This window comes from Poromitra crassiceps (assembly GCF_964638095.1).
Source record: "Poromitra crassiceps genome assembly, chromosome: 7".
NCBI classification, from domain to species: Eukaryota; Metazoa; Chordata; class Actinopteri; order Beryciformes; family Melamphaidae; genus Poromitra; species Poromitra crassiceps.
The window spans coordinates 43,546,061-43,558,878 of NC_139628.1; the positions used below are offsets into that span (position 1 = coordinate 43,546,061).

Genomic DNA, 12,818 nt, shown 5'->3' on the forward strand with positions numbered 1-12,818 from the left:
TAATTCCACAACGTTTATTTTTGGCCCTCGGCCCTCCACCCAGATTGAGTTTTGGCCCTTCATGGGAAAGAATTTGGGCACCCCTGATCTTGATCATGCAACAGCCTGTTTAGAAATTCTTTCTGAGCTTTTCCTGACCTCAACAGGAAGAGACACGCAATCTATCATTACATGTTCTCCCTAACGATCTCTTCTTCTCCGCGATATCGTGTGAACATGACTGCAGATGCCGCGGGCCCAGCGCTTCCCAGACAGCTTCCAGCAGGCGCTGCAGTCCCTGCTGCTGTCCATCATGCCCCACATCACCATCCGCCACGTGGAGATCCCCGAGGAAGCCCGCTGTATCAACCTCAGCCTGGCCACCTTCATCAAGGTCTGGACCACAAACACACGACCGCACTCCATTTGACCCACTACATACAGTACATGCCATGTGGCATACATTTCTTCACCAACATTTTACGGGTCCCGCTATTTCCTCATATCTTCCTAGAGAGAAGTTGCCGTGTGCCCGTTTCCCAGAAAGAACCATGAAATTGAGGAAGTAAGAAAGTGGAAGCTTGAGCTGATTAGAAAATGTTAATTTCAGAAAGCGTTTGAAAGAACTGCAAAATGAATTAAAAACAATGTATTTGGGGAGAAATGCAGACTTTGGTGACCCAAGTAACTATAGAAATAAATGAAATAGTACGTTTTTTCTAGGAATCTAGTCTACCAACCCTACCAACCCATTATATGGAAAATCAAGTGTTACCATTTATTCCACTGCCCTTTCACCAGGGTACCATGATTCATGTCAGTCAGTCATAGTGAGGAACTCCTCAGACTGAGGAAGGGCAGGGTGCCCGAAACGTTACCTGTCGGTGTAAAATAAATACACTCAACTGGAGCGTTGCAGTGTGCGAGCTTTATTCTTTCCTCTACCAATTCCTGCCTCGAGCTCTGCACCTGCCCTATTCAGGCTTGGATTCTGCGTGTCTCGCCTTTTTTCATCAGTCAGTCATAGTGAAAGAGTTAATTATAGCTAAACATGAGTATTAAATTATCTAATCCTTTTATGGGGCATTAACGTATCACACACTTCCTGCCATTGTTACTAAATGTGATTGCTGTTACTCATAGCGAAGCTCCAGGGCCTATCAACTCTATTGTTAAATGTCAGGCACGCTCAATCTAATGCAAGTTCCTTCTGTTTAGGACCAGGCTCATTTCCTCATCTCATCTAGCAGCTTGTGTCCTAATCATAACAACTCCTGTCTCCTCAGATGTGCCTGGCCTTCATCTCATGTTAGAGCTTGTGTCCTAATCATAACACCTCCTGTCTCCTCAGAGGTGCCTGACCTTCATGAACAGGGGCTTCGCCTTCAACTTGGTCAATGACTACATGTGTGGCTTCACCCTCAAAGATCCCAAGGTACAATAATATTATGCTAGATATAATAACATGTCACTCAAACATTTACCGAGCTGATTTCTCTTACTTGATGACAATAATTAATATATTTGGCACATATATGCATATATTTTGCATTTCTCTCACTCTCTCTCTCTCTCTCTCCCTCGTTATCAGCACAATATTTGCCTAACAAATTAAACCACACCTTGTGTGTGTGGGTGTGTGGACATGTGTTTGACGTAGGTGTTGACTGAAATGAAATTTGACTTCCTGATGACGGTCTGCAACCACGAGCACTATATCCCTCTGAACCTGCCCATGGCGTTCGGGCGCACCAAGCTCCAGAGGGTACAAGGTGAGGGTCAAAGGTCACATTCTGCCTCCCAATCAGCCTGCGTTATGCTTCCCACTTACTACACACACAGCCACTGACCAGCTGTCACATCATCTCCCCCCCCCACAAACCTGCATCCACCACAATGCCCCCCTATTAACCTGCCTGATTGGTTTGGCCCACTCAAACTCATACACAAGTCTATAATTAAGCGGGTCAGGTGATGTCAAGTTATTCATAAATGTCAATATTGATACATAATGACTCACTCCAATACTTGTTAATAGCGGATATTAATTGACTCCCCCACCACTAAAAAGCCAAACAACTGTGTGTGCTGTGGAAATTCTGCATGGAATGTTCAAATTTTTACTCGCCCCCCACTCCCCAATTATTTATTTTTACTTTCCCCTCTCTGTGTTTTTGTTTTTTGTATATGTTTTGCTTGTGGTTAGATTTTATTTCGTACGCGACGGAGCTTTTTGGCGCAGTAGGTAGGTGACGCCCACCGCACCATCACATCCACGCCACATTTGCAGTGCATGACCGCCCCCTCGTTCTGACCTGCACTAACCCACACACAGGACACCCATTCACTCCCGCTCACCCTCAATGCTAATGCTAATGCTAACGCCCTCATTCACCGGCCTACCTACCGATCTGCCTGCCGGCGGCCTGTGTGCCTATGCTTGGCTGTTGTGTGCGATCGACTGACCCTCTCTCTCCTCCAAATGCTTGATTTCAGACTTGGAAACACTAGAAAGGGGACACTTCTTTCTTTTGTTTCTCTCTTGCAATTGCTGTGTCTGTCTGCCCCTCACTCTCTCACTCTCTATCACTCTCTCTCACTCTCTCACTCTCACTCGTTTTGCTCTATCTGCCTCTCTTTCTTAACAGTAGAGCAGCAGAGATAATTAAGAGGGTAACTCAATTCCTAATCTGCGTTGGCTCGTTTTTACTGTAAACACAGCATCATTGTGAGTCAAAGTTGCTGTTGAAATTGACAAGTCTGTTCTCATTTCCAATATTTCTCCAATCAGTTCTCATTTGCACGTCTCTCTACTGTAATTCCCACTGATTGTATTGGTATAGACTGGATATTCTATACTGGATGTACTTGACATACTCTACTACATAGTGAGAATGGCAATTACAGACATTATCCAATGCCAAACGCAGGTTCCTCTCTGAATTCCCCTCTTGGTGTGGTGTTGGATCATGATGCCTGGAGAATGGACGTGACGTGGTGTTGGTTTGGGAGATGTTGCACCAGTGTTGAGGACATGTGACATTTGAATGCCACCATTGGATGACATTGTCAGTGCACCCACACCCTCTGCAGTGTAGGGTTTCATGTAGGAAATTATAACAAACATGTTTTCCCACTATATTCTGGATGTGTCAGGGTCAAACCATGCATGTTACAGCAAGTGTGATACACAGGAATAGATACCATAATTCTAGTATCTTGTACTTTTTAAACTACTGCTATAGTACCAATTCTTTAGCCTGGTTAAAACCATCCTGGTCACGGTACCTCACGTTCTGTTTCGCTCCATGGATCAGTCTGGACGTCTTGCCCCTCACATAGATTTCAGTGGGCAGGAGTACTTGCCTTGACAGACAACTCCTTCAGCCAATCAGCATTGCCAAATCCAATCCAAATCCAGTCAGAAGAACAGCGAAAACGTCTTTGCCCGCTGAGAAACTCCTGTTCTTGTTTAATTGTTGTTATTGAGTCTATTTCTGCAATAACTGCACTTACGGCTGTTTACTCTACTAACATTAACGTTAACACTCTTCAGTGTTAACAGTGTAATACGCTTCAGGAGCCGCCATTACTGTTTTCCCCTGATTGGCCCAATCATGCCATCAGCTACGATGACACAGTCCCTGATTGGCGGGTTACAGGCCTGGTTATTGGCTGGAGGTCCAGACTGATCCATGCAGCGAAACAGAATGTTTGGTTCTGTGATCAGGATGGTTTTAATCAGGCTACCAAATCTTAGGACTCAATTTTACACATCCAAAACAGTTACTACCCACTGAACAGCACAGACTTAGGTAGATCAGAAGTTCTAGGTCATTGATCAAACTTTTCTTCTTTTTTCTTTTTCTTTTTGGAATTAGAGAAACCAAACATACTAAATCAAGTCACCATATTTTAAGAAATTACATGTTGCAAGTGGCTCTGGGTATCAGGTTTTGGTATTAGGGAGATTCGGTGATACAGTACAGACTGTCCCTGCCTGGTTGGTTGTGACACTTCCTGTCTGGCCTGACCACAGATCAGAGCCTGGAGTTCAGCCTGACGGAGGACTACTGCCGCAACCACTTTCTGGTGGGGCTGCTGCTGAGGGAGGTGGTCGAGGCCCTGGGTCAGGCGCCCGAGGTGCGGCAGCTGGCCGTGGCCGTGCTCAAGAACCTCCTCATCAAGCACGCCATGGACGACCGCTACACCACCTACAAGGTGAGGAGGGAGGGCCAGATGCTGCTAGAGACAAGGGAGAAAGAGATAGGGAAGGGTGGAGAGGATTTGGACCTGGAGAGAGAGACACAGGGTGAGACAGATTACCTGTTCAAAATAAACAAGCTCTTTCTGTGGGGGGTGGGGGGGATATCATAACTTTAATATTTCATGCCTCCTCTCTCACCTGTATGAGTCCTTATCAGAAGCACAGGCTAAGCTAATTTCATATCAGATTAGAATGACTAAAAATATTGCAGGCTCATTTCTAGTGTGCTCACCCCACGCCGTGCGCCGCCGCGGAGTGCTGCGGAATCTTATCGAGGGTTTGCACCACAACTTGAGTTGCATAAATATCTTAAGCAAGTGAGGTGCAAAAAAAAGCACAAATGCACTCTCAAGCTAATCTCAGTGTGTCTGGGCCTCAGCGTTTGCACACAAAAATTGAAAGTCTTATGTGACACAAGACAAAATTCGGACACAATTTGACCACTCCTTAAATTTTATTTTTAACGTTTTTTTTAACGGTGTGCCCATCAAGATAATGTCCGTTATGCAAACGGGCCAGTGTTTAGAATGCAAATAACTACATGCCGACAGATGGCTTTCGAATAGTGTGCCGAGTTCAGATAAGAACTTTATAGTTACAGTAGCATGCACCTACAATGGTGTCCTTTTACACTGCAGATAGTGTATCTTTGCACTTCATCATATTCAATCACCGCATCGGTAACTTTCTAACAATATCATCAGTACATTTATCACTACAGTATTCACATTCTGCCCTGTTCGGTGTTTCAGAACCAGCAGGCCAGGATCTGTCTGCTCTACCTGCCAATCTTGGAGCTGCTCTATCAGAACCTGAAGCATCTGTCTGCCCAGCCACATAGCTCCAGCCCTGGGCTCGGCCTCACCGTGAGTCCCCTTCCAAACCTGGAGCTCCTGGACTCCTTACTCCTCTGTTACTTATAATAACATAAACCTCAAATGTAAACTGCCAGATGGTGTGATTATAATGTGATTGTTTATCTTTCTGTGGATTCAATGGTCTATGTATTTGTAACGATACATGACTGAGTTTGAGTGTCCCTCTGGATGACTTGATTAAAACTTAAAGCAGGCAGACAGCGTGTAAGGGTTACATTACACCTGACACTTGCTGTGCTTGTCCAGGGCTCCAGAGATGACCTGATCTCCACCAGCTCCGCAGACAGCAGGAGAATCAGCACTGCCATCGACAAAGACCACGGTGAGTTTGGAGCCGCAGATTCTGTACGCGGCATATGGCTTCTTCCTGTTTTCAGATCAGCCATCATCATCACCCTAACAATAACTTCCGGCCTTAAGGCAGCCTTCGCTGGCTCTGTCCATTTGTTGTCAATAGGATTTGCCAGCCAGTCGAACGCAAGGGCAGCCTAGGTTCATAATTGTGCTAGAGAACGTATCATAGAATTGTAAAGCAACACATCATGTAAACATGATGTTATTGCCTGTGAACCTGTTGAGAATCACAGAGATTGTTTGCTTTGCTGTTTTGCCCTAAGGTGTATTTTAACGATGCTTAGCAATACTGCGCTGTGTTGGCTCCAGGTCTGCTAGCTCAGAACGGCCATCTTGTGCGGAGGGAAGACTCCAGAGGCTCTCTGTTCATGGACCCAGGAACACCAGACAGCGCTGAGGTGAGGAAATGTTACACCAGCCAACCCAGACTTATATGTTGCGGTAACATAACCACAATAAAGTCTAACGCACGATTCAAATGACCTGAAATAAACAAAGAAGACTAGACTAGTGGGAGGTTTGTACAATTTTGTTAATACTGGTGTCATTTCTTCACGCGGTCGTGTCTTGTGCATTCTGATTGATCAAGGGGTTAAGGCACATGGCAGTCAGAGTCTGATAAAAATAGTCTTAAAAACATCACCCCCCATTTCCACAGTGCTGGCGAGCGGTACTGTCTCATCTCAGTGTGAGACGCCTGCTGCCTCTGAACGCAGCCCCAACATAACACATCAGCTCTCCAGCGGTGTTACTGCAGCACATGAATGCAATGTTCTGCTGATGCTTGGCTAGACACAAGTGGAAATGCAGTTCCCCTCTGGGTTAACTTCTGTGTAACACGGACCAAAGATAACCAACATTCTCGTCTTGTTATAGATATACACAGATGGAGCCATGATAATGGGTTTGTATTGGAAAACACACAGACGTTATTTTATCTGAATCTGATCAGGATTATTTCTATTGGACGTTAGTCTGCTGTGTGGCCTCAGGCTCAATATGCGTCCAGATGTTAAATTTAGCGTGAGTGGAACAGTTCATTTATATTGTATACATTACAATATATACGTACTTTTCAGCACACCATATTTGGTTCAGGATGCACAAGGGAGAGAATAACATGCGGTTAAATCATTGCTGGTGATTTGAAAAACTATATTGTCATTTACAGTATTGACTGTTTTCATTTACCTTCATTCCCAACTCAAAATAACAACTCACCAAGCTGCAACTATAGGCCACATCTTGGCTACAATATGGACCATGCAACTTAAACTAAGTTGACTGTTATGTCTCTTAATGCTGAATGTTTATATGTCTGAGTTTGGATTTTGTTCCCTCCCCTTCCTGCCAAGAGACAAACCTCTTGCCAGACCGTTTGTGTAAATACGATTTTTTTTCTTAAGTGACCTGCCTTGTAAAATAAAGGACTCTGTGTGGGCCATAGAAATAGACATATCTGTATAAAATATCTGTATAAAATATTTCCATGGGCCTTCTCCCTTACTGGAATAGTCAAACATCTTCAGCATCACTTGTTTGTTAGTTAATCACGTGGTAGAATGTTCACTTAAGACTGTCCCCCAAGAATTCCAAAGTGTGCTATAATAGCTGCATCATTTTATAGTTCCTCTACTTGTTAGACAAGTAAAAACTCTCGACTCAAAAACATGTTTGTTTTACCAAATACAAAAAAAGCAAATGTTCAAATCTAGAACATTAATCAGGTCATCACCATTCCTGTTTGATGTTATTTATGGTGAGTTCGTGCATGTGTGTGCGTGCGTGTGTGTGTGTGCGTGTGTGTGTGTGTGTGTGTGTGTGTGTGTGTGTGTGTGTGTGTGTGGTCCAGCTGCGGAGACGCGGCTCGACGATGAGCAGCAGCCCCGCGCCGCCGGCCGGCAGACTGGGACAGTACGAGATCAAAGGCCTGCTGCTGTGCTTCCTGCACATCGTCAGGACCCTGTCAGAGGGTCAGTGCTCTACACACACACACAAACACACACACACACACACACACACACACACACACACACACATACACACACACAGACAGGCAGGCCTGCATTTGCCAGTACCAAAGCAGAGTTCACGGGGGCTCCTTGAAATCGTTGAAAGTTTGTGAATTTGAGAGAGAAATCAAAGCCTGGCAAGTTTTTGAAAATAGACATAAATAGACAGTGGAAACGAGTTCTGCCCAAATCCTAAGTAACACAGCAAAAAAGAACTGCATGATGTTTGTGTGTGTGCAGTGGACTTCTAAAGAAAGGTTTGAAAACGCAAACAAACTAAAACATGTCTGTTTATGTGCGCTTGTCCGCAGATAATCTGTTGTCCTACTGGAGCAAAGTCAACCCTCAAGACATCATGAACTTCCTCAGCCTGCTGGAGTGAGTACAGTCAGACACAACGTACAACAATTCAGACAGTGGCAGCCACCTAGAATTGGCGCACCCAGTTGGATCCTAGCCCCAAAGAACTGAACTTTGTTACACCATAACATACATAAGGGACATTTCTTTAGAGAAATTAAGGACATCTATATGGTTTATTAAGCGGTTGAATTGGTTTAAATTATGTTAAGTTAAGTACTGTATATTAAGTTAGGTTTCAGTTTTATCTTTGTTACCTCCGCCAAGGAGGTTATGGTTGTGGTGCCATTTGTCTGGCTCTTTGTTAGCAAGATTACAGGGGGGAAATCGTGGAAGGATGTAGCACGGGTCAAGAAAGAACCCATTTTAAAGAACCCAAATTAAAATTAGCACTAATTTATAAAAAAAAAATAACCCATTCAATTTTGGAGCGAATCCGATCCGGCCCACGAAATTTGCATATCTCAGCAGACTGGATTATTGGCCTTGGCGGAGCTCTGCACTCTCCGAATGCACTTCTAGTTGAATCTGCCATGGATCTGGATGGGTCCTGTCAGGGACCTGTCAAGGATCAACCGGCAATTCTAGGTGGCTGCATCTGTAAGTGCTCTAATTTCATGGAGTGTAAATAACATATGAAACTCAATATTCCATCATGTCTGCCTGCTCTGCCACTGCTGAAATGAATACTGTTTGCCAAGAGCATGATGTTGCACAAGTGCTCTGTAGTATAAAATGTTGTTTTTCTAACAGCCAACATCCTCGTTCGTAACTGCCACTGAAACTAATACTCAAGCCAGCAGTGAAAACATTTTAGTAAGCCAGAATCAGTGGAAATGGAAAATAAATGGAGTCTAACAAAGCTAATTATATAAATACAAAAACAAATTCCTTTCCGTTTTGTTTTGACCGTGTGAAGAAGAGTGGAGAGAGAATCCTCTAATAATGAATGAATAGGCCAAGGAAAAACAAAGAGAACACAATTCTCTTAGTATGTGTAGGTAAAACTAGTTACTTCACCCGGTGCACTATTATTTAGCTCATTGCTCACTCTCCAAACAGGACCAAATTAAACTGGGAAATGACAACTACGACAGTAAAATAAGCTGAAATTCAAATCGAACGGGGAAACCGTGCCAAGAGGTACGCTTATGATGTGTTTCCTTGCTCCTATTAATTTATCTCCCTCTTATCCTCTTTCCCTGCAGGATCTGTGTGGTCCAGTTCCGCTACATTGGGAAGAGGAACATTGGCCGGTAAGACTGTGAGACGCACGCATGGGATATTTAAAACCCCGCTGGACACCTGTACAGTTCTCTATTGGCCAGTGGTGCAATTCCTTGTTTTCTTTGATACAGGGAAGTTCTAGTCGAAGTAGGTAAATAATGTTAAGTTTCTATAAATTGTGCCGTGTCATGTTAGCCTCTCTTTGGTTTAGTTGTCATCACTGCCCTACCTGTAATTGTTTGTCAAAGACAAGCACTGTGCTTTTTTTATGCTTACAGTAGCTGATGATCTGTCCTCCTGGTATTACATGAGAGGGTGTGCTTTACCGTCATTATCGGCACAACAGGGATGCGGTCAGGACAGAGGCGCTTACCGATATTGTGCCAATAATGACGGTAAAGCACAACTCCTTGAGTGTAATATTGCGAATATATACAAGAGTTACCAACAAAATAAATTATATAATAACAAAATATATTCGTATTGTGGGGCAATTTGTTCTCAAAATAAAAACCTTTAGACTCCTACAGTATATAATCAAACAGTTACTACTCCAGCAAGTAGACCGACCTTTAGCAACGACCTAGCAACAAGACACTTTGTAGTCCCTGTTGAGTCAGAGCCAGCCCCTTGAGCTAATGCTTTCTAGACATCGTGATTTCCCAAACTGAATCAATACCACACATAAACTCACAACTGCTTTGCTAGCTCAATCTCCTTGTAACTAAGATATCTGGTGAATCCCCCCCCCCCCCCCCCCCCCCCATGGACAGATTTAGCCACTACGTTGGCGAACTTCACATATAAAGCTAGTAGCATCGTATGTCATTGACTCCATACACCGCTGATGCCAGATGCCAGAGCATGGTGTTATGCTGATTTGAGCATGTTTTAAATGTCTAGTTGACCAATCCGATTGCTTGGGCGGAGCTACCTGTTGTATAATGTCCGTTTGACTGTCTCTCTCTCGTGTGTATTGAGTGTGTGCACATGTCAGTTAGGTTCAAATCACTTTCAAGTTATTCATTCTCAATTATTTTGAAAGGATTTGTTCCCAATTATTTACAAAGTTAGATAGGATAGATACGCTTCAGGTTAGATAGGCAAGCTTAATTTTGAAGGAAATCCGCTAAATGTCGGTGAGAGCGAAGCTACACATAAACTCTCTCTTTTCCCTGTGTGTGTTATGTGTTAAGGAGTCAGGAGGTGTGCGTGGCGAAGCTGTTCTCCTCAGACAGGAAGTCTCAGACCATGCCGGCTATGCGTTGCAACCGAGCCAGCCTCATGCAGACCAAGCTGCACCAGTTCAGCACCATGGAAACCTCCCTCACTCTCAATATGGGTAAATACACACCGTTTTGTATCCAGGTGAAAACGAAATCTGTCTCACATATAATATTCTTACAAGTACAATTTCAATTATTTGCAAAATATTATTCTGTACCTATTAAGCACTATTATTATGTTGTTATTATTTTTTTTCCTATAGATTGCTGCACATGATACAATGGAATAAATCCCTTGTAAAGTGTTACCTGCAATTTCAACTCAATGTTTTCAAATCACTGTTTTGCTGTGATTGGTTAAAGGAATACATGGGAGATTGTCCCATTGGTCAATTTACCTGTAAAGCGATCAGAACACAGACACCAAAATCATCCATGAACCTCATCCAACAACCATCGCCTTACACTTACACCTTGATGTTCTCTTCTGTCTGCGTGTGCGTGTGCATGTGTGTGTTTGTGTGTGTGTGTGTGTGTGTGTGTGTGTGTGTGTGTGTGTGTGTGTGTGTGTGTTTCAGGGATCGGGCCGTCGGAGGCAGAGATCCACCATCAGGCTCTGCTGGAAGGCAACATCTCGACTGAGGCCAGCCTCAGTGTCCTGGATGTCCTCTCTCTCTTCACTCAGGTCTACAAGGTTGGACCTTGTAGATTTATCGCTAATAGCTTTTGAGAAGTCACCAAGGGGGTCTGAAAAGTCGTTAAGCCTACCGACAAAGTCGGCACCAAGTTGGCAACACTGGTGTATGCAAATTAACCTATAGAACCTATAACATGCATAACCGGTCAAAGATATTGTTGGTGGTTAACTGATTAACGGTTAACCATTGACATCCCTAGTTGACATGCAGAATAGCATGCACTGAAAAATGAGGTAGGTATGTATTTATTTATGTGTGTGTGTGTGTGTGTGTGTGTGTGTGTGTGTGTGTGTGTGTGTGTGTGTGTGTGTGTGTGTGTGTGTGTGTGTGTGTGTGTGTGTGTGTGTGTGCTTGCGCACGTGACTGTCTTAGACCCAGCTGCTGGACAGCGACGGTCACAACCCCCTGATGAAGAAGGTGTTTGACGTCTACCTGACCTTCCTCAAAGTCAGCCAATCAGAAGCTGCCCTCAGACACGTCTTCGCCGCCCTCAGGGCTTTCATTAACAAGGTATGGAGAACACACACAGACACACACACACACACACACACACACACACACACAGACACACACACACACACACACTGACATAAGAAGCCTGGCATATTCTTCAAATATGACTAACACTGGAATGAAGTGACACTTGATATCTAACCCAACACGATCAACAAGAGTCGTTGCTGAATGGGAGTCATTAATTGGCCCCTATTCTCCCACAGGCCTTCGGCGCTAAAAAACGTGCCTTGCGCCTGCCTCGGGAAGATATCAATATGGCTTTACGCTGCCAAATGCGCTTTAGGCCGAATGGGCGTGGCGCACTCCCTGAATGGGCGAGGAATGGGCGTTTCGGCGTTAAATATCGGCCTAATGATATCTTCCCACCTGGCGTAAATTTAGCGCTTTGCGCTTTTGAAAACCAGGCCTATTCAGTGCGCTGGTTGCGTGGAGCGCTCCCCTCTGGCTCTCCTCTGTCACCCTTCTCTGTGTCACTCTCTCCCTCTCTCCTCAGTCTGACAGGCACAATACAACTGTCTCTCTCTGACTCCCTCGCTCAGACAGACACAACACGTCCCATAGAAAAAAGAAGTTGTAAGTTCACTGCAATGTGAATGTCCCAGCATGCATTGTGCTTCTCCATTTCGCTACTAAATAGCAACCAAATGAGCCGAAATATATATAAAGGTAGATCTAAATAATGTGTAATGGTAACACAACCTGCAATTGTAGAACATTTCAATATTGGACCAAATAAAACATCGAAATGAAAACACCACCCTATGTGAAACATACATGTCCTCCTGGGCCTATATATATCCCTTGTCGATTTAACGTGATTTAGATAAGGGACAGCAGAACGCGCTTCTACTGTCATGTGCTATACTGTGATGTCTGCTCCAATAACTTGGCCCTACTTCACGTTTAGTTTTACAATAAAAACACATTTATGCAATGACTTTACATAATGTAGGGTATATTTATGTGCATCATTCTACCTGCAGCAGGGGAGAGAAAATGATATCTTTCTGGACAAACTTTCACCAATCTAATTAATCTCATCATATAGGGATAGGCTATATTTTTCTAGCTGATGCATTTAGAACATTCTTTTCGCTTTGATCTTGCTATAGTGTAGCGTATTTACATGCTTGCAGTATTTAAACTGCCGTTAGATTGGTTTGAGAAGCATAATAATATGGAATAATAGCCTATATATGGAGACAGACAGACGGGATGAAGGGAGGGGGGGGGCAGAGGCTTGGCTTTGTCTGGTTTTACCGGATTTCTCCTGGAATTGGAGCTTAAAAGGCAAGCGTACT

At 43.9% G+C, this 12,818-nt stretch overlaps 1 protein-coding gene across 3 annotated transcripts in view; it reads left to right on the plus strand.

Annotated features, from left to right (window-relative positions):
- Window positions 1-12,818, plus strand: part of dock11 (dedicator of cytokinesis 11) — a 74,313-nt gene that overhangs the window by 29,765 nt on the left and 31,730 nt on the right. For 2 of the 3 annotated variants that reach the window (XM_083639771.1, XM_083639772.1), the window contains exons 24-37: window positions 227-373; window positions 1,331-1,414; window positions 1,640-1,751; window positions 2,186-2,224; window positions 4,019-4,200; window positions 4,999-5,112; window positions 5,371-5,446; window positions 5,788-5,876; window positions 7,331-7,451; window positions 7,802-7,868; window positions 9,059-9,106; window positions 10,274-10,419; window positions 10,882-10,997; window positions 11,374-11,511. In XM_083639771.1, coding sequence (XP_083495897.1) covers window positions 227-373; window positions 1,331-1,414; window positions 1,640-1,751; window positions 2,186-2,224; window positions 4,019-4,200; window positions 4,999-5,112; window positions 5,371-5,446; window positions 5,788-5,876; window positions 7,331-7,451; window positions 7,802-7,868; window positions 9,059-9,106; window positions 10,274-10,419; window positions 10,882-10,997; window positions 11,374-11,511 — 1,479 coding nt within the window. The remainder of the gene's footprint in view (window positions 1-226; window positions 374-1,330; window positions 1,415-1,639; window positions 1,752-2,185; window positions 2,225-4,018; window positions 4,201-4,998; window positions 5,113-5,370; window positions 5,447-5,787; window positions 5,877-7,330; window positions 7,452-7,801; window positions 7,869-9,058; window positions 9,107-10,273; window positions 10,420-10,881; window positions 10,998-11,373; window positions 11,512-12,818) is intronic. The other variant, XM_083639770.1, reaches the window with a different exon arrangement.